Source organism: Bradysia coprophila (assembly GCF_014529535.1).
Source record: "Bradysia coprophila strain Holo2 chromosome X unlocalized genomic scaffold, BU_Bcop_v1 contig_98, whole genome shotgun sequence".
Classification (NCBI taxonomy): domain Eukaryota; kingdom Metazoa; phylum Arthropoda; class Insecta; order Diptera; family Sciaridae; genus Bradysia; species Bradysia coprophila.
The window spans coordinates 51,182-75,011 of record NW_023503371.1 but is presented as its reverse complement, the minus strand read 5'-3'; the positions used below and the strand labels follow the sequence as shown (position 1 = coordinate 75,011).

The 23,830-nt window shown below is 37.5% G+C and overlaps 5 protein-coding genes across 8 annotated transcripts; 1 reads left to right on the top strand and 4 right to left on the bottom strand.

Annotated features, from left to right (window-relative positions):
- Window positions 1-2,358: 2,358 nt before the first annotated feature.
- On the bottom strand, window positions 2,359-4,099 carry LOC119070561 (RIB43A-like with coiled-coils protein 2). The gene is made up of 7 exons (XM_037174969.1): window positions 3,893-4,099; window positions 3,667-3,807; window positions 3,445-3,608; window positions 3,145-3,385; window positions 2,859-3,086; window positions 2,643-2,749; window positions 2,359-2,582 (listed from the first exon to the last, which is right to left on the bottom strand). Exons 1-7 carry the CDS (start codon window positions 4,013-4,015, stop codon window positions 2,441-2,443), a joined length of 1,146 nt encoding a protein of 381 aa, XP_037030864.1. The 5' UTR covers window positions 4,016-4,099; the 3' UTR covers window positions 2,359-2,440.
- A 575-nt stretch (window positions 4,100-4,674) lies between these two features.
- On the bottom strand, window positions 4,675-8,022 carry LOC119070559 (CDP-diacylglycerol--glycerol-3-phosphate 3-phosphatidyltransferase, mitochondrial). Of its 3 annotated transcripts, none has more exons than XM_037174965.1 (5): window positions 7,779-8,022; window positions 6,765-7,624; window positions 5,338-5,546; window positions 5,105-5,271; window positions 4,675-5,044 (listed from the first exon to the last, which is right to left on the bottom strand). In XM_037174965.1, exons 1-5 carry the CDS (start codon window positions 7,802-7,804, stop codon window positions 4,792-4,794), a joined length of 1,515 nt encoding a protein of 504 aa, XP_037030860.1. In that variant the 5' UTR covers window positions 7,805-8,022; the 3' UTR covers window positions 4,675-4,791. The 3 variants fall into 3 exon arrangements, with proteins under 3 accessions (XP_037030860.1, XP_037030861.1, XP_037030862.1); XM_037174966.1 differs by having other exon boundaries at window positions 7,841-8,022; XM_037174967.1 differs by having other exon boundaries at window positions 7,810-8,005.
- A 2,551-nt stretch (window positions 8,023-10,573) lies between these two features.
- LOC119070558 (nicastrin) lies at window positions 10,574-13,962 on the top strand. 2 transcript variants are annotated; one of them, XM_037174963.1, is made up of 9 exons: window positions 10,574-10,776; window positions 10,944-11,039; window positions 11,102-11,773; window positions 11,830-12,143; window positions 12,208-12,597; window positions 12,659-12,765; window positions 12,828-13,039; window positions 13,102-13,312; window positions 13,853-13,962. In XM_037174963.1, the coding sequence occupies exons 1-9, from the start codon at window positions 10,725-10,727 to the stop codon at window positions 13,857-13,859; spliced, it is 2,061 nt and encodes a 686-aa protein (XP_037030858.1). In that variant the 5' UTR covers window positions 10,574-10,724; the 3' UTR covers window positions 13,860-13,962. The 2 variants fall into 2 exon arrangements, with proteins under 2 accessions (XP_037030858.1, XP_037030857.1); XM_037174962.1 differs by having other exon boundaries at window positions 13,658-13,962.
- A 2,522-nt stretch (window positions 13,963-16,484) lies between these two features.
- On the bottom strand, window positions 16,485-18,165 carry LOC119070562. The gene is made up of 3 exons (XM_037174970.1): window positions 17,789-18,165; window positions 17,506-17,730; window positions 16,485-17,442 (listed from the first exon to the last, which is right to left on the bottom strand). Exons 1-3 carry the CDS (start codon window positions 18,012-18,014, stop codon window positions 16,826-16,828), a joined length of 1,068 nt encoding a protein of 355 aa, XP_037030865.1. The 5' UTR covers window positions 18,015-18,165; the 3' UTR covers window positions 16,485-16,825.
- Window positions 18,166-18,667: 502 nt separating this feature from the next.
- Window positions 18,668-20,396, bottom strand: LOC119070553. The gene is made up of 2 exons (XM_037174954.1): window positions 19,333-20,396; window positions 18,668-19,134 (listed from the first exon to the last, which is right to left on the bottom strand). The coding sequence occupies exons 1-2, from the start codon at window positions 19,574-19,576 to the stop codon at window positions 18,668-18,670; spliced, it is 711 nt and encodes a 236-aa protein (XP_037030849.1). The 5' UTR covers window positions 19,577-20,396.
- Window positions 20,397-23,830: the final 3,434 nt, after the last annotated feature.

Here is a 23,830-nt window from a genome sequence, read left to right as displayed (position 1 = left end):
AAGACGTTGTCAGAGGTGAAGCCGAGTTCTGGAGTCAAATACTTTAAGAAGACTTTTAGTCATAAATACGAAATCTACTATTATCGACTGAATTTTCCCTTTTTTGGAAGATCTAGATGAATTTTCAATCTTTCAGTTTATAATAATCTATGAAAATTCCCATTTATATCAGTAAACTCTTATTTTTAAATTTATGAGGAAAATGACCTGTTTTTCGATGAAAATAAAATACCGAGAAATACCGGTAGCGAAATTCGGAAAACCGGTATTCGGTATTACCGGTTTACCGGTTTTTACCGGTTTTGGAAATACCGGTTGGATTCCCTAGTAGGGTATCGTTTTAAAGGTGAAACAAAGCAGAATCAAAATATGCAGCTTTTAGATAGGTCACAAGGTCTGGCAGGACATCCAGCCCTCTAAAGTTCCCGGTACCACCTGGTTTTTGGTAGTTTTGGTACAAAAGTCCCTACCGTCCGGAGCAATGACACTTTTCCAAGGATGTTTATATGTGGTATGATACTACAGGGGCTAGCCTGTCTAACGAACATACACATGTCATGGAATCGCGTCATTGCCGAACGTCAGGGGTCCTCCAAAGTGATCATTTTTTTCACCTAAAATGAGCTATATCTCCGGCAGGTTGACGTGTGCCTAGTCGTGTATATACTCAAACGACGCGTCTTTTCAAGGCCTACAATCGTGCTGAAAAAAGTTTTTAACTTTTAAATCATTGAAATGAATTATCACCCAAAAACGATTTTCACCACATTCATGCAGACCAACACTTCGCGCCCTCCCGCGGCGACTACAAAAATTTTTTTCGCCAAACGTAGTACTACGTTTTACTCGCATCAGTACCACGAATCGAACGAGCTATAACTCGACCAGATTCCCGACCCCTTGTGCCAAAATGTCTGATTTCGGTCGACGTTTTCGCGATATCACTCTTAAATGCGAAAATTGTTTCGGAAAGTTTTTGTTTAGTGGTTTATGCAGAAACGTTTTGCATTTAAGTAGTTAGGGAAATGTGAACTAGCACCGCTATGCTTTAATCCATTTCGGACGTAAGAGTACGTTTGGAACGCTCCGTAGACCGGAAGAAGAACTCTTGAAAATATCGCCGATGTTACTTATTATATCCAACTGGTGTAACGATAGTGCAGAACATTTCTTTGTGTTCAAGCTCAGTTCGTACCACGTTGAGAGGACACTGTATGAACACATCTCGTAGGTCGTTGATGAAAATTAGGGACAGCGAACCTTGCGAAACTCTGCGTCGTAATTTACTCTACAATATATCCTCTACGATTAATCAGAAACAGGAAAAACCAAAAACGGATCGTAATAAACGGGAGATAATAAAATCAAAAAGGCAGATAAAAAAAATCAAAAACGCAGATACAATGCACAAAATTGCAGATACGTATCTCCATTTTTGATTTATTTATCTGCAATTTTATTTATTTTTAACTGCATTTTTTTGAATTATTTATCTCTGCTTTTAAATTATTTATCTCCACTTTCCATCTGCCTCTAGTGAATTAATTATCTGCCTTTTTATTTAAATTAACTCCAATAACTCTAATTTAATATTTCCCAAATTGATTTTTTTATCTCCGAAATTTAATTTTTTATCTGCAATTTTGATTTTATTATCTCCGGTTTTGCCCCACTTTTTATCTCCACATTGAATAAATTATCTGCCTTTTTGAATTTTTTATCTTTTTTGGTATCTCCAATTTTGATTTTTTTATCTCAACGTTTATTATAATCCGTGTGCAAATTGGTACAGAGTTCCTAAAGGATTGTATCAAGTACCGCTGTCGCCATGGCCTGATGAGAAATGGTAGCTTTGAACTGCATATTAATACAACATGTGGAAAGACATATTTAATTTTCTCACAGATCGAAACAGTGGTCAAACGTACCTTAATTTCTCAACATAAGGCATTCTGTAACGACGATCGAAGATACTAAAATATATTTAATAAGCTGATTTAACTGATCCACACATACAATCAAAACTGTTTATACGGTTAAAGCTGCAACACGCACGCGCGTGGTAGTGGCAAAACCACATAGAGACGTATCAACAGTTATTATTGTTTGTGTAAATCAGCTGAAGCAAATTCATGCTGAAATTTCACAGCCTCTAACTGTATGCAACTAGAACGATTAGCGAAATAATTTCCTCCATTTTTAAGCAGATCAGATGAGTAAAATCTTAGTTAAAGTCTTGAGAGAACAATTAAAAATTAAAGAATTTCTTACCAGAATCAATTTCCGACCTATACAAAACATGGATGTATACTTCCTACACATACACTTTTGCAGTTCCCTTCAAATTAAACATTTTGGAAATTTCGAAGTTTTTATTTTAAGTTTTCGAAATTTCATACACACACCCAAAGACGAAAAAATAATAAAAAGAAACATTGAATCAGCGTGACGACGTGTTAAATTGATTAAAATACTCCGAAGTCGGAGAATTTGTGAAGACTACCTTGTTCATATAGTCTTGATAGCATTTTTGCTCATCGGCCATTTGTCTGTTTTCGGTTTGAAGTTTCTGATTTAATGTCCTGAAAAATATGTCGGTGTAACTAAAGTGATGCAGGACCATCATATGCAGCAAAATTTACCTTCTGGCTCGCTCAATTTCACGTTCTTTCAGTTCTGTGATTCTTGCAAGATTATTGGTTTGCTGTTGCCACTGTGACTGAGTTATTTCATCTTCGTCTCGTTTTCGCTGAAACAAACCCGGAACAGTTTTATTTCGCATTTTTTATTGCTTTGATTCCACTTATAGTGGATTTGATCCACCAATTGTTAGGTAAAAATTGCCTAATTCAACTTACGTTCAACTCGATCTGCTGGACTTTCTGTGTACGGATAATTTCATCCAGCTCTTCGTCAGTCATGCCGCGATAATTAGCCGTAATTTTCCTGTTAATACCAAAGTTGCTGTTTGCACTGCTCTTATTTTCTGTTAGCATGTCACTCGACAGAAGATTGAACATCTCAGCCAGATTGTCTTCTTCCTGTTCTCTTTGCTCCTGGATACGTTTACTTTCTCGTTCAGATGCCTTCGAAAAGTAATCGAAATAGGAATTCCAATTCGTTTTGTAAGACCTGTCTCCCTACCAGTTCAAGATTGTACTTAGCATTGGCTGCTAATAACTTTCTGCGATTTTCTCTTTCAGTATCGTCCAGCTCTTTCGCCCTTTGATCGTATGCGAACATTGCAGCTTGAATATTCTTCTCGCGTTGTATTCTGTCGTAATCGGCTTGGGCCTTTTCTTTCATTTGGTGATCTAACCAAAGTTTTTGTTGATCGCGTTGGAGTCTCTGTCTATCGCTGTTTGAAAGATCTTCACCCACAAACCTAGTGGAAACAAAAAAAAATTGAAGCCTGTGACACTAGAGACTTTGTCCGTTGCTCACAGTTGTGCACCGGACACACTCAAGCGTTCGTCATTATCGCTGATCCGAGCGGGTGCACTCTTTTGAATATATTTCGGATCATTCAAATCGAATTCTCTTGCCAGATCCTTTCGTTGATGAGTGATTCGGTAATTATTGATTTCTGATTGAATGCGGTGACGCTCCTATGCGGGCATAATATCACAATTACATGAAGCATTCTAATTTCACTCAGAAAATCACCTTGGCCAATTCTTCATGCTTTTTATTTAAGACTTCAGTACGTCGTTCCTCTTCCTCCCGAAAACAGCGTTCCCGTTCCAATTCTTGTTCTCTGATGAATTTCTTTTCGAGTATTTGTCGATTTAAGCCGTCTTGATCAACCTACGAATGCATATTCGCAATATTACATTCACAAAATGACAACGACCTCCCACAGCAATGATATAAAGGAAATCGCAATACGCACCCCGATGATTCTGTTTCGAGCGTTAAATATTCGCGATTTTCTTTCTTCTTCATACCGTCTTTTATGTTCGATGATAGCGGCTTGTTTAAGATCGGCTTTTGTAGCTACTTGAAATTTTTCCATCTTCTCACTGAAATGGGTAGATTGTTATTGGAAGACTACGCAAAGTGACTGTGCACACTCATTTTGTGTTGCTATGTTTACGTATTATTGATGCAACAAGAACTTCTTTTCACGGTGGATACTCTATTTGATCAATTAAATTGGTGGTTAGGGATACAACAGATTCACTTTACACGGCATGCGGAGACACATAGATTGATTTATGTAAAAATGACTGTAAACATCCACTATTTTGAAAGGAGGGATCAACTACATTTCTCTCGATAAAGTCGTAAAAATCGATTCTCTCTGGAGACTAGCTTCTTATCACTCAGTTGATTTGTAAAACCGTTTGTATATGGCAAAAATCGCAGATGCTTTTTATGGGCCTTACACAAATGGGATGACCTTATACAAGGAGAGTTTATTAGCTTCCGAAGTTTTAGCAGAGGGGAGAAAATGACTATGTCCTCGCCTGCATTGCGGAAACTCATTTACCTACTTAAGATCTATGTATTCATTGGCATTACGAAGAAATTCGTTGATCTGAAGGCTCAGGGCAGTTCTGGTAATTTCAGCCAAACATATTTGACCCAACCCTAATGAGTCACTGATTCTATTTCCACAATTTGATAGTCACACATTTCATCATACTCCACGTTGAGACAAAACACACACAGTAAAAATATCAACAATTTGTTTTATTTGTAATCGCTAAGACTTTTTATAAGGTGACTGACTGACGGTGAGACTGAAACTTTTGGACTGTTAAGTAGCCGAAAAAAAAGCGGAAATCACTAAAAATAGTTACGAAACAATGACACAACCGTTCGAACCCAACGAGGCACCGGTCGTGACATTAATGCTTCCTCTGCCATCGATCCATTCTGGAACAAATGATCGGTTTCAACTTGGAGCATCCGTTGCAGTGATTCGTTTGTTGTAACTAAGCAAATTTGTGTTTCTAAATCGCGGTTCACCGACCGTTCGCCAAAGTTCGATGATCCAATTAGTGTGACCGTCGGAAGATCGCAACCCGGAAGATAATACCTAGGAGAATGGTATCGATTGGAAGCTAGATGTGTAAGGTGAAGTTTTTAATTTGTTTACCACAAGCCCTTTGCATGATACGTCCAGCCAGGTTTGCTGTATTCGAGCAATTTAAATCTGTGATGTTGATTGGCTTTTTTCAGCTTTTTATAGAAATATCTGGCAATTAAAGTGTACGCTGCAGGTATTCCTCCAGCTGGTCCTTTGGCGCCTTGAAAACCATTTGCCTTTAAGAAATTTACTTCGATTACACACAATTGATTCTTGTAAGTAAGTTTAACTGTTCGACTAACATTCGGATGAGCCATTAAAATACTGCAACTAGCTGGGCAGTCGTGAGTCAGCGTGTGCATATAAGAGTCCGTTAAGTTAAAATAACCCGAAGCGAGTCGAAGCATCGAATGTTTCAAGGATGAAGACAACAGTTTTTTCGTAACCAAGCTGTCATGATGCAATCCTAATTGTCCCATTTCGACTAGTGGAAACACCCATGTGTCAGCATCTGTATGGAAATTTATTTGTTTGAAAATTTTGAAGATAAGCCAGTAAGAGTAACGTAAGAGATTTCGGTTCTATCACAAACATTTAAAAGTTTAGGCCTCAATGAGGCTCGGAATCGGTTGACAGTGGTCAAAAAAGTGACTGACCTGAAACTTCAGGTCAGGTTTCTATTTTTGAAGAAACCTGACCTCACCTGAACCTGAATTTCCGAAACCTGTCAGGTCAGGTTTCAGAATGACCTGGATTTTTAATACAAATTTTCAGGTCAACCTGTCAGGTTTCAGGTCAAGTCAGACCTGAATTGAAACAGGTTCAGATCGAAACTTGTTCAGGTAAACCTGACCTGTTCTGAGCCTCAGGCCTCATAAACATATTGAAATGGAAACGATACCATCACTATTGTAAGTAGAATCAACCTAAGTAGAATAGTCTCATAGGAAGACGGGATATTTATCAATGATGTGTGGTGACGCTGGTATTTTGCACTGAGAGGTTCTTTCGAAAATCGACTTCTAAAAATGGAAAGCATTTTTATAGGTGATGACTTACATATGTCTGGAGAAGTCATGAGCCCTAGACGCCGAACCACTCTCATATTTCTTGAAAGTCGCCAAAAAAACGTTTAAAAATTCACCTCTACTCCTTACCGCACAGGGCACAGACCATTTTGGAAAGAAAGCTTTGCTCTTGACTCTACACTAATAACTTTTAACTGTTCATCAGAGGTGCCGATTTTGGTCACACTCATAAAGGCAATTGAAAAGCCTTTCCTTCCTATTGAAATGACTAAAATTCAACAACAACAACAAGGTATTTTTTGCTAATCAATTGTCATCATCGTCGGTATCTCTACTTGCAAATAAACATCAGCGTTAGTATTAATTAGTTCTGAATGGATCGATTACGTGAAGTGGTTGGTCAACTAAATTGCTTCATTTGAAGATTTTTATTCAGCCAACGTTCAGAGCTACTGCTATCGTTTTGGTAATGTGAGCCGTAATGAACATCAGAGCCTGTAATCGTGGAAGCGTTTTCGCAAATTTTGTATGAATTTTCGCAATTTTTGAGATCGATTGAAAATCGTGAAAATTTGCGAAAACGCTTTCACGATGACAGGCTCTGATCAAAATGGCAATCTGTTTTGATCAACTCAGAATGCAGTCTATCAATAGTTTGGAATTTCTCCACAAATCAGAGCTAAAAATCGAATGGAAAATACCTTTTCTCACATCCATTGCATCTTTCTGTTGTTGGGCAATCGTCTGAAAAAAATCAACGATTCTCTCACGCGCAACACTTGCAAAATCGACCGTTGCAGCCTCAAACGGCACTAAATTCCACTTCGAATGCAATTCAACGTCCTCGTTCTGTTTGACTTGAAGACTAAACTCTTGCACCTTGCCGATCAGATTTGCGTAAAAGTCTGCCAACGGTTTGTCTTCGATCATTATGTACCGATCTTGACGATTTGTGAAATAATCTTTTGATAAATTGGCACCACTTATGACAACAGTTTCATCGAACAAATACAATTTCATGTGTTGTAATCCGATCAGTTCATTCCAGCGAGGCGGCATCAGTTTCTTGGTCAGACCGCGTAACGCCGGTGTGTGATAGAGCGATAATTTGAAATTTTTTGTCTTTCGTACTAGCGACATCAGCGTGGTCTTTGAGTTTATTTCCCCACGCGTACCACGTGTATAGTCAAGAAGCATATCCACTTTTAATCGATCGTTTTGTGCTAAATTCGTGTGAATATTTGCAATGAGTTTATTTTCCAAGTCACCAATACCCAAGTAAAGACTTGCCATTACAATGCGATATTTGGCATGCAAACAACTTTCTGCGAGCGTATCATAAAATTGGCTTGGCTCTAGAATAACTTTGATTTTGTTTCCATTTACGGGAAAGCATGGCGATTCGGAATGTAGCCAATTTAAGCTTTCCAATGTGGACAGTCGAAACGATTTCGACGATCCGATAATATTCATATCAGTCGATGGTATCGGCTGATGATCGATAAATGTTGTCAACAGCCTTCGTATCATTTTAATAAACTCCAACAAGTAATATGGCCAACTAAACAAACAAAAGATTTCAGTCGAATTAGAAAAACACATTCGAAAAAAATTATTTTCGTACAAAAAAAGGTTATCTACCGTCAAGCATACAGAAAAAAAAAATTATGGGAAAACGAAAAGGTTTCGGACAAAAACAAAACTTATTTTTATACCTGAACAATATTATTAAAAGTTTCATAACACCTGTTTTTATTTAGAAATTTTTGGTACGCACAAGGAACTGTGAATGAGTCGCTGAGATGCGATTGTATAAAATACGTTGCCAATTACTCAATCGTTTGAGCGACTGCATTTTGAATAGAATAAATATTGATCCATTTAAATAATGTTATACGATATTAAATTTGAATAAAACTATAGACATTTGACGTTTGAAACAGCTGTTGGAGTTGTGGTGCCATACGGAGCTCGTTTACTTTTCAACTTTTAGCCCCATACGAAGTACGGGAGCCTAATAATGTTGATAGGCCGTTTGTGCATCGTAGAATTCGAAGCAGACTGTATATGTATAAGACAAAGTGCAACTTGAGTAAATCAAATCCGATTTCAACAAAAATAATTCCTTGAAAGGTACTCGAAATTCTGAGGTCGAGTTCGAAGATGGTCCCTTCCTCAGTTAGGGTTTCGTCTGAGTGTTTTAATTTTTTTCTAGTAAATCGACGGCACAAAATAAACGTTATAACATCGAGATGCTAATATGACGACTTTGTCGTTTCGACGGATTGAGGAAATAGACGTAACATGCCGAATGACTTTGAATTTGGTCGAGAGAAAATATGTTGACTTCTCTCTCAAAAAACCAGCTGTCGAAACGACGTCATAGTCCAAGGTTGTAAACTTTGGGGAGGTCACGCAGACTGTCATTGTATTAGATACGCGGGAACACACCACGGCTGATGACTTTACATAAAAAAGAATTCACCACATCGCATCGTCACGGCGATGACAATTATCACAGTAGGTGAATTTTTGTATGAAATCCGCCATGTTATCATCAATTGTGGTATGTCACCCGCGTATCTGTATCTGCGTGACCTCCCAAAGTTTACAGCCTTGGTCACAGTCGTCATATTAGCGTCTCCCTGAGTTATAAATGTGAATGATACGGCAAGCGGTGAGTAAATTTCATCTGATTCGATTTTCCTAATTTTGTTTTTATTTGGAAGGTAACTGAATAACAAACAGTGTTGTCGCGGAAGTTTTCGATTTAATCGATGCTAATAGCATGTATTTAAACTGATCGGAAAAGAAGAATTGATCGATACAAAAAGAGAATTTATAGAAGAAAATTACTTCTCCGTTTTCAGGAGGATTCAGGAACTGCTGGTCAAGTTTTCAATTCTAATCATTTTGTACAACGAAAATATGTATTCTGCGTTTAAATTTTCTTTTTCCTGCAATCAGTTTCATCAACATCTTTTTTAAATTTGGTTCTTTGTACCGAGGCCGATGCGCAATTTCTAAAATGTAAATGAACATTTCATAAAACTTTCACGTTTCGCAGGTCATTAAAGGCTCCACAGTTACGGCCGAACTAGGGTTTTAAACGCACTAGGGTCACGTAAATGGGCAATAGATTGTTAGAATTTCTCGTAGCACTGCAAAATCAACGATGGCGAGGTCTAAAAATTTTAAAAGAAGATCATTTCTTACTAACACGGAATTTTGTAAATCTACCTATTTCCTGTCTCTGTATTTTACTTGAGTTTCTGATTTCTTCATATAAAAATGCATGCAAAATTCCCAAAAAACAGTAAACTACAACACAGAAAATGTGTCGGTTTTGAAAATTCTACGAGTGTAACAAATTGTTGATCTTTTCGATCAAGTTGTCCAAAAGATATTTTATCTTTACATGCTTTTGTTTTCCCTAGGGTCGAGAGTGGCTTATTACACACATAGAGAAAATAAGAAAGTTCCTACGAAGCGGTAGAAGACCGACCGACATGCCGACAGCTTCAATCATTGACCTAAGAGTAATTATTCCTCATTGACAGTACTGAGATACTTATTTACGTATCTGTGGTGGACGGTGGATTTTAGGCAATTTCGCGAGTTGCAGTCCGAACGAATTAAGGGCGACAAGCTTAAGTACCTATAAAAGTTTTCATGCTGATAAATGCAAGTCATAAATTACGAGCTAAATTCCGAATTTTATGCGCAAAGCAGGAAAAATCTTTTGCTCAAATCTACGTGAAATTCCACGAGTGTTTTCACTCGTAATCAATAAGAACAACAACGTGGCATATTCAATTAAATACAATCAAGAAGCCTGGTCACAGGGAATAATTACCGTGCTTTTGTGAGAATGAGGTCAGAACGTTGAACATGCCCTAAATATCTTGTTTAATTCTCAAGTAGACGATGCAGTGGTATATGATCCTAGTTGAAGTCAGTTAGAATTAGAGTGCAATCGCAGTTTACCGTTTTGGGTCTCCGTTTAGATATTGTGCATGCGCACAGAGAGATATCTCTCTCTGCGCATGCGCATTGTCTAGACGGAGATCCAAAACGGTGAACTGCGATTGCAGCTTTAAGCTGCGAGCGCACTTACACCGTTTAGCTCTCCGTTTACGTTTTAACAATGGAAAGTGGGAGGAGCTTCCATTGTTCACTCGTAAACGGAGTGCTAAACGGCGTAAGTGCGCTCGCAGCCTTAAGCTGCCAGCGGACTTACGCCGTTTAGCACTCCGTTTACGAGTGAACAAAGGAAGCTCCTCCCACTTTCCATTGTTAAAACGTAAACGGAGAGCTAAACGGCCTTAGTCCGCTGGCAGCTTTAAGGTTTATTGCCGTAGCCATACCACTGTAGTAGTATTACCGTGCCGATCATCGAAGAGCGAAGCTTCTAAAATTTCGAATAAAGTGCTCGTACGGGGCTACGGACTATACTCTCTTCTTTTGACATTTTACCACGCAGCCCCCTTGTGTATAAAGTGAACACTCTTTAGGTTGTCAAACAAAAAATAATCAGAAATGAAATCGAGAGCTGTACCACACAGAAATGACACATCCGAATAAAACACTACACAACAACAACTGAACATTTCATTTTAATCGCAAGTTTATTTTAAATTTATTGGATTTTTTTACGTAAAATGCATTTCCACAAGTGTATGTTAGTGATATTGTTTAGCATAATTGTTAATGGTAAGCTACACGTTCATATACTCTCCGGCCGACCGCAATATTACGTTGACGATTATTAAATCATTAAGAGTCTCTTACTCGATAAACTTTGTCTGGAAGTCTTGGGACTGCCTCTCCGTACGCAACAAAGACACAGTCATTAACAATTTTCGTTGTTTCCTTTCCAGCAAATGGCCAAAGAACAAAAGACAAAATGTTTAGTTCAATAGTTGGTTCTAGTTGTTTTAAACGTCTGAATGGAACACACGAAACTGGATGCACATGTAAGAAGAGTGGACTTTCCCAATAAAACTCAATTGATAATTCCGATTATTTTGTGCACTAGCTACATACGGTGGATCCGTTGGAGTGCTTCATTTGATAAATACGCCGGACGATTTTCAATTTGTACTGAAAGATCCGCCATCACCCCCCTATGCTGTGGTTGTAACACCGCAACTATTCAGTCGCGAACACATAATGCCGATCAAGGATAGTCCGCACGTGTCGGCAATTGTGTTAATAAACAACGTAAAAGACAAATTGACCCAATTCAGTCAAGAGCTGAAATGTCCGAACCAATTCAGTACAATCGATGCACAAAGTTGCGACGTCACTAAGCCCGAGACGACCTGGAATCCATTTGGTACGGGTTTGTTGCACGAAAACTTTCCCTTTCCCATTTACTACGTTTCGGATGATGCCGAAATAACGAAAATTCTCGATTGCTTCGAGCGGTTCAATAAGGACGATCCCGTCAATCAACATCAGCGATCGCTCTGCAGCATTCAGATCAATACATTTATGTCAGCTGCTGTCAATTCAGAAGTGTGCCTGCGACGTACCAATTACATGAATAATTTAAGTGCAACAAGGTTCTGTGACCCGTTGCAAGGTAAAAACGTTTTTGCCACACTGTTCCCCAGAGAGAATATTCCACGATTGCAGCGAGGTAAACAGTCGCATGAGAAATTCGTATTGGTAACTGCGAGAATGGACACCACATCCATGTTTGACGGTGCGCTTCTATTAGCAAAAGCTTTCAGATTGCCTAACTTCTCTTCCATATCGTAGGAATCGGGCTGGGTGCCATGGATTCTCTAATTTCATTCGCGACATTGATATCGACGGCTCAATTCCTCGCCCAACTGCTACCAGAACGGATAGTATCAGACAAGCCGAATGTGCTGTTTGTTCTGTTCAACGGTGAATCGTACGATTTTATCGGATCACAACGTTTTGTGTACGATGTCAACAACGGGCACTTCCCGTCGAAAGCGCATGGCACGCATGAGATCGGAATGGAGAATATTGCCATGATGATCGACATTGGATCGTTGGATGAGCTGCAGAAATTTTCAGTGTACCGAGCGAAGGAGTTCGATGAGGTACAAAATCGAGCACGAAGAACATTTCCTCCAAATTCGGCGGATTTTTGTTTTCGCATTTCAGGCCAATCAACTGGTCAATCTACTGCAGAAGTACAGCCAGCAATTTTCTTTTAACATGTCCATAACCGACAAAATAACACAAAATCTTCCGCCGACATCGGCTCAATCATTCCTCCGGCAAAACCTTACATTCCCAGCTGTTGTGCTGAATTCGAACCCACAAAATCGGTTTTACCACTCGATTTTCGATGATCAACACAACATCAAATTCAGATATTTCAACACCAGCCAAGACTTCACGACTGTAACGGATCGGAATGATAACTCAGACTTTCCGGCTAGTTCAATTCAACTGGCTATTCGAGATGTTTCGACCGTTCTAGCAGCCTCAATCTACCAAATGATCACCGGCGGTCCTTATAATGGTGATAAAGGATCGAATCCAGTATTGGTAAGGATGACACATGGAAAGCGGAATTGTTACAGAAACATGATTGTGCTGATTGTTATAGATTGACGAGCTACTGTACTGTTTTCTGATATCGTCGGAATGTCCGTTATTGAGAGCTGCAGGTCCTAAGAATCTACCAGCACGACCTGATGCGCCGCCTCCATTAAGGTTACCTGATTTCAAAGTAATTTCATCCGTAAGCCTTTTTCAATGTTTTATTGTCTCTTCAGATATGTGAGTGTTCAAGGGTCATACACCCACGAATCCGTCGCTTGGACATATCGACTCCTTGGTTTTTTGATTGGCCAATCCGTGCCGATTGATGAACAAAATTGCACTACACTGCCATTGAACTGGTTCGCGGGATTCAACGGAACCGGACAATGTCATTATACCACTCAAAATTTCAGTCAAGCATACAGTCCAGCATTCCTGGAAAAAGGTAATGCTTCTTTGTTGTCTTCATTGCGCCGTAGAATAATTCCTGAATCGTTTCGGCTACAGATTACGATTGGACATCCGGCAATTATTCCACATGGACGGAGTCAACTTGGCGTGAATTGAACGCTCGAATTTTCTTGAAACCGTCGTCGACCCAGGAGGCAAAAACATTGGCTATTGGATTCGTTGTGATGATAATATCGTTCGTGTTGGTCTTTTTGATCAACAGCAAATCGGACATCCTTTTTGGCGACTGTGTGTCATCGGAGAATACGTAAGTGTTGTTGTGCTTGGTTGTTTTGTGAGTGAGTGTGTGAACAGAATCAGGGAAGAGGCGAGGCGACTTGATAAAGTCTTTTCATGTTGGATCATTTCTTCATCACTGACAGTGCCATGTAACATGATTAGTAGAAGCTTACGAGCCACGCCTCTTGCCTGAAATCTAAAATTTTTAATTTTCCATGCACTTCACAGTCCTCTTGTTTTACTAGCTTCCATACATTTTCTGTTCCTTATCCTTGTCCCCCAGTCACCCACATACCTATCAATGTCAATTATTCGTTATAAGTGTGCTGCACTATTCAAAAACGTTTTTTTTTCTTTTCTGATTGTCTTTTAGTCTCACAAACCCAACACATTGCTAGCAAAACGTTAAATTATGGATTTTGTCGTCCCAAAATTTGTTCCGAAGACTGGTTATTAGTCATTACACTAATATTTTGTATTAATTCTTCTCATAATAATTTATTGTTAAGCCAATAAGTGAGTTTGATCAATCATTTTTAATTGAAATTCCTTTTTTTCGTATATTTAGATGTTAACAACACTTATTGAATTACAAAAAAAAGAGAACTAAAAAAAGAACAGTGCGCTGTACGCTTGATGAGGATGAATGAAAACTAATAAAACTATCAGTAAAATCTCTCTTTGAATTTTCCCAATAAACTCTGAATTATCGGCTGTAAAACATTTGAGTGCGGACACGATCGAATATTGAATTTATTGGGCAGATGGAACTCAGAGCCGGACTTAATCATTACAGAAGAGGTAAGGGAGTCAATTTAACATTCAGAGCAAATTTTCTTGGAAAATTAATTTGTTAAGTTTGCCAAAATTTTCCAAAAATAGGCCATTGATTGTGATTCGCCTAAATATGATATATCAGTAAGTGTATAATTCACTGAATTATTAATTATTAATTATTAATTAATTATTAATTAATTATTAATTCAGTGATTCACTCGGCAGACAACAACAAAAAGTCGTTTGAAGTCCAAAAACATGCAAAGGGTACAATTGTTGAAAACCTCTGAACCTCGAGTGGTTCCGCACTTCTTGGACTCCTTGAAGGGTTCCGCACTTCTTGGACAAAAAAACTATATATTATCCTGTCACAGACAGCAAGCATACTAACAGTTTTACTGTTCAAACTATTACTTCATTTAATCGAAGATTTTCAAAGATTGATTTCAGAAATCATTTATATCATTTACATAAAGCCTCACTAGTCAGAGATTGTCGCTTATTATTTATGTCGTAGTCGATAGCAGATGATCACCTCCGATTGAATAAAGTTACCCAAGTAGCATTTCAGAAAAAATAACTTATTCGTTAAAATAACGTTGTAGCAACGTTGCCACAACGGTTGTGCAACCGTTGTTGCCCGGTTATAGTTTAACCTACGTCAATTAACCGTTGGATAACCGTTCAACAACGAAAAAGTTAAAAATTATAGTTGCTCTACCTTAAATTTTTAACTTTTTCGTTGTTTAACTGTTATCCAACGGTTAATTGACCTAGGTTAAACTATAACCGGGCAACAACGGTTGCAAAACCGTTGTGACAACGTTGCTACAACGTTATTCTAACGAATAAGTTATTTTTTCTGAAATGCTACTTGGGTAAGCGTTTCAACTGCCGTACGTCATTGACCCTTTAAAAGCGAATCTAATTCTATGAAGTAGACCAGAGTTCGACTGTTACTCTTACCATTCTGAGACTTATTGCTTCGTTTTCAAATTGGACTTCGATCTGTAATTAGGATGTCGAGAGACGGTAACAATAGGAAAATTAATTGCGAAGAGGAAAGCTAATACGAGTCCCAGTTTTACAGGCTCGCTAGATATAGCGATAAAAATTGGAGTACACCACATACCACAATCGTTTCTTACCTTACTAATTTCCCGATTCCATTGTTCGTTTAATTTCCGGAATTCTTCGATCGTAGGTATGATTATGGACTCGCTTGCGTTCAATGATGATGATATAACAAACAAATGATCTAAATTGCATCAGATTCCTTCTTATTCCTTATTCCTTCTTCAAAATGTCATGTAATGGCGTTTCGTGCGAGCCTAACAATTTTATCATTCTACAAAATGTATCGTCAAAGCGTTTCTTCACACTTTGGCGATTTTTAATAGTGATTAAACAAAACCGGGTGAAAATTAAAGTCTCAAAAGTTCGAAAAACGTAGTCTCACGTCTCAAAAGACAATAGATTTGAGACCGTGAGACTTCGTTTTTCGAACTTTTGAGACCTTCATTTTCACCTGGGAATCAACAAAAAATGATGGATCGTCAAGAAAAATCACTAAGAAATATCGCCAAAATGAGAAGTATCGTCAAAATTTCTTTGGCGATTTTTTTTAAGATACTTCCACATTGTCTGGACTGAATAAACTTTGGGGATGTAATCGTCTTATCTGTGCCGACGGATTCGGACGGATTGACTAATGGGTGTAATGCATTGTTCGGTGGAGTATGCGAATTCACTTACTTGAAGGTGTTGAGAACCTTAACAAATTTGGTAAAGTTGAAGATTATTAGTTGGTTTACGGAAATTTTATTCTGTGCCGGACTGGCTACCAAAAGGCGCATTGGGCTCATAGAACAAAGTTATACTGAAAAATACACCAGACAAGTTAAAAGTAAAGCACAAAACATTCTCAGACTTTTGTTAAAAAATTATTTTTTATTGACGCAATTTATCAGTTCCAAAAATAAGGCATCTTAAAGTACCATACATTGCCGATATGTCTAAAACAAAAATCTGTTTTACCAACGCACTTCAAGCAAAAGTGCTATTTATGACAGCTGCCAAATAGAGTACTTTTTGTATGAAATTTCCTCAGTAGTTATAGACTTCTCAGTATCATTTGGCTACACACAGTGTAATGGGACACTACTGTCTTTTTCGGATGTTTGTTGTTAAAGTGCTGAATGTTTGTAGTTATGGCTGAAGGCGAGGACTATAACCCACAATTCAAAACAACAATTATATTCAAGCAAAAAAGCAGAGTATTTTGGATGCTTGACCCAGGTCTTACATGAGAGCGTAATGAATCATTTTCTGGCTTCGAAAACTTCAATCACACAGAAACACACACACACTCAGCCATAAAAAACGGTGTAACAATGAGTAATTAAACTAATGTGCAACAATACTCATTGCAGTACATCAAAAAATCAAATTTATTAAGAAAACGTTTCAGGAAATTTGGCTACATTTCTATAATACACCGCTGCGGTGTATAAACTATGTATTTTCATTGATACTGACCAATGAAATTTGAAGGTCTTGGAAATATTTTTGTTTCGAGTTAGAATGCGATTTTACGCAACGTTGCGAAATCTAAAATTGAAATTTTTTGAAAATCTCTAGTCTACTAAAATAGGACAATGTGACGTGAAATTGATGGCATGCATCAAATAACAAAAAATTTATTAAAGTCGATCGACTAATGATCGGTAAAATTGACTAAAAAATAAATTAAAACAGACAGGTCCTACATCCCGAGCGGTCTGATTTCCTTAAAAAGTTTCGCATTCACTGCAGCATATTCGATAAATTCCAATTTTGAGGCGACAGCGCATTTCAACAGTGCTAAGACATCATTCTCTGCGTAATGAGATTGATTTGGCTCACAACCAAAAAAACGCTCATGAACTGCAGTTAGTGTAAATTTCATACGTTTTGAGGGACTATCGCTTGAATTGCCGTTTTGAGGTGTAAATAGTACTCGTTTCGATCCTGGTGTTACGCTGTTACTACCGTACGATGACAATCTTTTCGAAAATAATTCCTTTTTCGCCAATGTCTTACGATCAGAAGGTGTTGATTCGTTGACTATCTGCTTAGCTTTCACATCTTCCGCTGACAACGTTTCATTTATGTCTACGATGTCGGTTAGCATATCCGTTGATGAACTCGGCTCAATTATTTGGCGTAGTAGTTGAGTATCATTTGACGACGTTACTTCTACGGGTGAAATTTCATCTATCGTCAGTATCTTCGTTTCAATGGCAGCATCGCTACTTGGAATTGTTTCCGTCAAGTAATTTTCCACGGGCAGCTCATCTGGCAAAGGCTTCGGTTCATCCAACTTCTCTCGTTCCAAATAATCTATCAATGAAACACATTAGAGCACTGTAGGCGTATCTTTCGTGCACACAAAACCATCGATACCTTCATATAACCGGAAAAACAGCAATGAATCCATACATAACGTGTCATCGGGCAACGTCATGCTCAGTGTTTTTAGTTGTCTCTGCATGATGGGAAAATCAAACCGATCTCCGTTGTGAGCTACCAAGCACACAGGTTGTGGAAGTTGTAGGAGAAAGTGGTTGAGTAATTTTACGAAATTTTCATCGAATTTAGTTTCATTTTCTAACATAAAATTGTCCAGACCTGGGAAGAAACAAAGGTAGGATCATTTTCGCAGACATAGCCACCTGAAATGCCAAACCTGTAATACGAGTCGATTCGGAGCTGATTTGCTTGCAAGGATTAACGCAAAACGACAATTTGCTTAAGACTCGCGGTAGTTCATGTTTCTCTGTATTTAAAAGACTGTCCTTCGAGACTGACACAACACAAATCTCCGTTATTTTTGTTTTATTAAACTCCATGGCGGGTAGACCCGTTGTTTCCAAATCGAGAAATGCATAGCTCCTTATGCATTTTCGATTCATGTCTGGACCTGTGCGCTTCACATATGTTTCGTAGCAGAGTGACTCATGATGGTATCGAATTTAGATTTAAATAACAAAAATTCAGTTATCTGTTTACTTCGATTGATAGATACTGAGTATGTAGTTCAGGTAGTACCCAGTACTTTTTGCATTTGTTATGACATTTCCAAAATAATGCCCAATCGAAATTTTAGCGAGCAGCCGCATAATAAACTTAATTTCGAATGAGCGGTTACAGTTGAATTGATTGGGAAATTCGGAGATACAGAAAATACTGAGGTGCCTTCGTAGGTGACCTAATCTGAAGTGTCGCAGGCCCGAAAACCTGTTAGGGTCAGACGAGCAGGCTTCACTAAGGCTTTTGAACCTTTTTTTATTGTACCGGCCCTTCGAAAATTACGTAACGGAAAAATTGACATATTTAAACACATAATTTGTAGTTTTTTTTTGTGTACTTCTTTTTTATTGTTTTGTTCAACATCCTGAATTTGTATCAAATTATGAAACAAATTCCACCCATGGAGTGGCTTCTATACTTAACAAAAATTTCCCTATTCTATTTATCCAGAACCATGGAAACTGGCCTGATTCAGGAGAAACAGGAGAAAGGCTTAACTAGAAACTTAACTAAGAGAAACCGGCTAACAAATTAATCACAGTATATAAAAAATCTCGTCCAACCGTTCGAATTCATTTTCTCTAAACGTTCCCATAACACAAGCTGCATTTGAGCGCTGTAAAGCAATACCTATTCTTTGCTTCAAGTAAGTTTTAGACCTTCCTTCACCAGTTCTTTCAAAGATCAAATTGCCTAGGATATCCACGAAACGAATAGCTTCCTCACACCAAGGACCGAACGTCTCTACTGCGAACGGTAAAATGAAATAACCTTGATCCAAAAGCTCTTTGTAACGATTTAGCTTGACGTCTGCTGCTTTTCTTGCCACTAAACCAGCCTTTTTTGAACTAAGACGCAGGTATGACGGCGCTAAGGTGTCAGAACACGTCGCATCCCAGACCAACAGTTGACCATTACACCATGGTATCAATGTGACTCCGTCCACTCTTTTCTTATCATCTCTGAACATTCCAGGTGGTTCTCTCATCGATGGAAAATTCGCTGTTTTAAGTGAACGATGTATTATATTGTTAAATTCAGAATGACGAGGAATTCTGCCTGCACTATAAAGACAACTTAACCCATGGGTTCCATCTTCACTCACAAACTCACCACACACACACTTGTGACGACTACAAATACCTGTACCAACTCTCAATGCGATCGAAATTCGAAACGTGTTATTATCAAGTAACGTACCAATTGATTTCGATGGGAGGGCTGTCAACCAAGAATTCGATTCCTTTACTGTTGATGCTAAGAATCTTGCTTTATCTAATTGAGAATCGAAACTTAAAGAATCAATTTTTTGATAAATTAGCAAGTTATCCCAAGATCTTTGGCTCGACATATGGATAGGAATTTCATCAGAATGAGTAAACCACTTCTCCAAAGCACGACTGTAGTCGGATATCATTGTCTCATCTGATAATTGTGGGTACATCGAAGTGACGAGATTGATAACCGAATGAACCGAGCTTATGAATGATGGTAAACAAATTTCTGATACTTTTCTAATTCCAAGGCCTCCACTTTTGATCGGTAACGAAACGACTGATCAGTGACCATTTTTGATCGTTAAACTTCGAATTACAAATCCATTCCATTGCACGTTTCATATCTTCATCCAAACTTCTAAGGAGGTGTTCGTGTTTGAAATAACCTGTCGTTCGTAATAAATAAGTTAATTTAGGAATTCCAAAGCAATTTTTTAAAAGATAGAATGCCATGTGATGATTCAACTGTTTAAGTCTTTCGAACAAGATTTTCATTTTATCGTGCATCTTGATGAAAATTCTCTCCTCAGCTTCTTCCGTAATTGCAGCACCCAATAATTCGAGGCCGTCTGATATTACTCTGATACCTGGAGAAATATAATCGAATTTTTTCGTTATACCTTCGTCCTCCATTCCACAGTAGAAAATTTCGCATTTTGCTGGATTTATTTCTAGACCAATCTTTCTACACTCTTCAATTTAAATTTCGAAATCGTGGAGGACTGTTTCTGGATCACCGCCTAAGGTACCGTCGTCTAGGTACCATACATTTAGTTCTGAAGTCAACATTTCGATAATTGGGTGTATACTCAATGCAAATGCCATCGGTCCACATGGATCACCCTGTTGGGCTCCAACCTGAGAGGATATTTGGTCATAACCGAAAAAGAGACATGACGTTGTAGAATAACATTGCCACAAAAAAGGGAAAATTGATGGAGCTTTTTCTCTAATAGTTCTAAGCAAGGTATCTCGTTCTACACAATTGAACGCGTTTTGTAGCATATTCTAGTATACGCATTGAATAATTATTTGATAATGGCACATTTCAAAATATATCCAAGTCAAAAGTTTACATAATCAACTGTTCAAATCACACCCAAAAATAGTTCTTCAGAAACATAGTCTGTCGAGAAACTTCTTCTGAATTTAAGTCGTAGTCTTCGATCTATTCTTGTTTGAAAACATTTATAGCAGTATAGATATAAAGTGACGTTATCGAATCTTTTGTTTGCAGTCAACACACTTCAAGCATGAGTGGTGCAGTAATATATTCAGCTGCGTGACATACTGTCCATCAAATTGGCTGTCGATCACCCTGTCACGTTTTGTCACGAAATAACGATACCCCTATATGATGTTTTGTAATTTATGAACTACTATTTATAAATCTCCCAAAATCTTCATAAAATGCTTCTTGGCACTTGAGGTGGAAGCTGGCAGCACCATTTAGCAAAGATCACGATACATCAAAAATACATGGAAAAGTGAGTGGCATATGACCTTTGCTCATACAGTACGAGAAAATAAACAAGTCACATTTTCAACGAATACAATCCAATCGAAGTTTTTCAATCCACATGCAATGTACACGTTATGATACATAAACATACGTAAATGTTGTAACATTGGTAATGTATGTGGATTGAATAAGAAGAATTGGATTGTAAATGTCCCGTCTTATTTTTCCTCGCCTCCCGCCTGTACTAATTTTTTCATAAAAAAGTGGCGCCACTTCAGTGTAGGTAAAACGCCAATTATTATGATTCAGTCATCATAAGCGTCACATTTATAGTCGGTAAATTTGCAACAGCTGCTCATGCTGCTGTTTGTGGCATTAGTCAGTACTCTCTCTAGCAAACAAACTCTCAGGTTTCACCGCCTTAATAAAAGTAGTTTGATTGCTAGAGAAGGTATTGTATTAGTGATTTTGTCGGTTTATTCACCTACACTTGTATGAGTACGGCTAATATTGATGTGAAAGACCAGCTGTCTCAAATTCTGCACTTCAATGGAATTTACCGATTATATCTTGAAAAGTACAGAGCTCTAAACACCTACCGTATAAGTACTTACAGGCTTCTCCGAAATGCAGTTTTTAATTTTTTTAAATATTTTCTAAATGAGAATTGATGACGTAACTGGGCCAATTATTGTAACGACTTTCCTCCTAAAATTTGTATTTCAATAAATATATTCCCGAATTTATAGGGAGACATGTTTTCGTGTGGCAGTTGTATTCTCATTTTCATTTATCCAAGGCTTTACCAATCTCTGAAACTTGTAATATGGACCATGAAGAGAACGGTTTTTTAGCTCCAAAAACGTTGAAGTATTCCGTTTAATCCGAATTAGATTCTTTTGTGGGACTGCAAGAATTACAAATTCGGACGGTATGGATTATAGCGGCTCATTTTTAGTTATTTGCAAAGATTTTATATTTAATAATTCTTTAATCGATTATGTTAACGAGCTGAGTGAGTATCGACAAGAAAAGAATAAAAACCGTTGCCTACACAAAATTTTATATAAAAGACATGAAAAGACTTGAAGACATTTGGCGTTGACCTCTAAATTAAGTTAAAATTAAATGAGAGAGAAGAAAAAAACAATAAATTTGATTCAGTTATAGTGGGAAATGCACATACAAACAAACAAGTTTTTTGTTTTGCCTTTTTTAATTCTTTTTGTTCTTTTATTTTTATTCTACGGTTCTTCATCGGTTGAAACAATTTATAACAAAATATTGTTAACGTAGATATAACTAACGTTCCGTTTACTTTTATTACAAAATATTCTTACATTTTATGGTATCTTAGTTTAAATATAATTTCATTAAAAATATCTCTAAATTCAATTTTGTATTTATACATAAAATGGAAATGACTAGAACAAAGTGCGTTACCACAACTTTGATTTTGTATTTAATAGAATAATTTTCGTCGAAAGTAATACGAAAAATTTATTCCTATTTCACTGTGATTTAAATTGAATAAAATAATGCAAAACATTCTAACTTTATGTGGTTTAGTCAACAAATAATACATGTACCGACAAATTGGAAGTTTCTGGAAAATAGAGCTCGATACAGTCAATCAAAGCTATGGAATTATTGATAAAACCTCTTTTTCACATCTTCATTAATCACGTCATGACGTTGGGGCAGGAATGTGTTATAGAAAACACAGATTCTAACAATTTAGGTCAATTTAGTCAAACTCTTTTTGCGTGACGAGGAGGAAGGATTGTCGAAAATTCCGTAAAAAAACGGCATTTTTGAACGACGCCTTACCGAGCCACTTAAGTTGTTGATAACATATAAACATATAAACACTGAAAGTAATGCAAATACTCAGATACGCAAGGATCCCCTCTTTCAGGTGATTTTAGTTTCGTTATGTTGCACATTATATTGAATTCGTGCGATGATAACATTGCAAAAACACATTTACCTGAAAGTCGGGATCCCTATTTTCTCTGTTCTCTGTTTATATGCTTTGGTCATTACCGCAAACAATTCTTATGTGTTCAAGCATGAGTGGTACTCTAAATAGAGTCCTGAAACTGGACAGTGTATCGAACAATTTTTGGCACTGTAAAAAAATTTGGAACAAATTTTCTTACAAAATAGTACTCTATTTGACAGCTGTCATTACAAGCACTTTTGCTTGAAGTGCGTTGGTGTTTGCGAAAGTTCTTCCTCAACAAAGTTCTAGCTACAGCTTATTTTCCTGCTAGCACATAATCTACAGGGCGTAGCTGTACAACAAGGATTTCGCTACGTGTTGGTCCCACGCCAAATTGATTTTTAATTTTTGAGCTAACCTTTGAAGAATGGATTTGAATTTAACTTTAGAGGAGTTAGAACGGAAAAAGAAGATGGAAAACAATGAGAGGGTCCGTTGACAAATCACGTTGAACAAAAAAAAAACGCAATCTTTCGAGCGCCTTCTCCTTGTGTTACATACACAATTTCAAATTTTTCGAAATGAAGGCGTACAGTTCGTGGCATTGAAATTTCAGCATGAATTTGCTGCAGCTGTTTTTCAGCTGATCCACACAGACAATCAAAACAGTTTATAAGTATTTATATGGTTTTGCCACTAGCATGCGCGTGTGTACATCAGTTTCAATTGTATAAACAGTTTTGATTGTATGTGTGGATCAGCCGGAAAACAGCTGAAGCAAATTTATGCTGAAATTTCACTGCATCTGACTGTAAGTGTCCTCAAGGTAATTTTTGTGATCAGTATGTTGAAATAACGTTTTAAATCTCAAAGGACACTGGATATCAATACAATAATTGACATGACTTGATGTATTTCAAATCGGTAAAGTGTGTGTACCACACCACATTAAGTAAGATTTTACATTTTCTAGTTGAATTCAATGTCATGTTCCATAATTTAAAAAAAAACGAA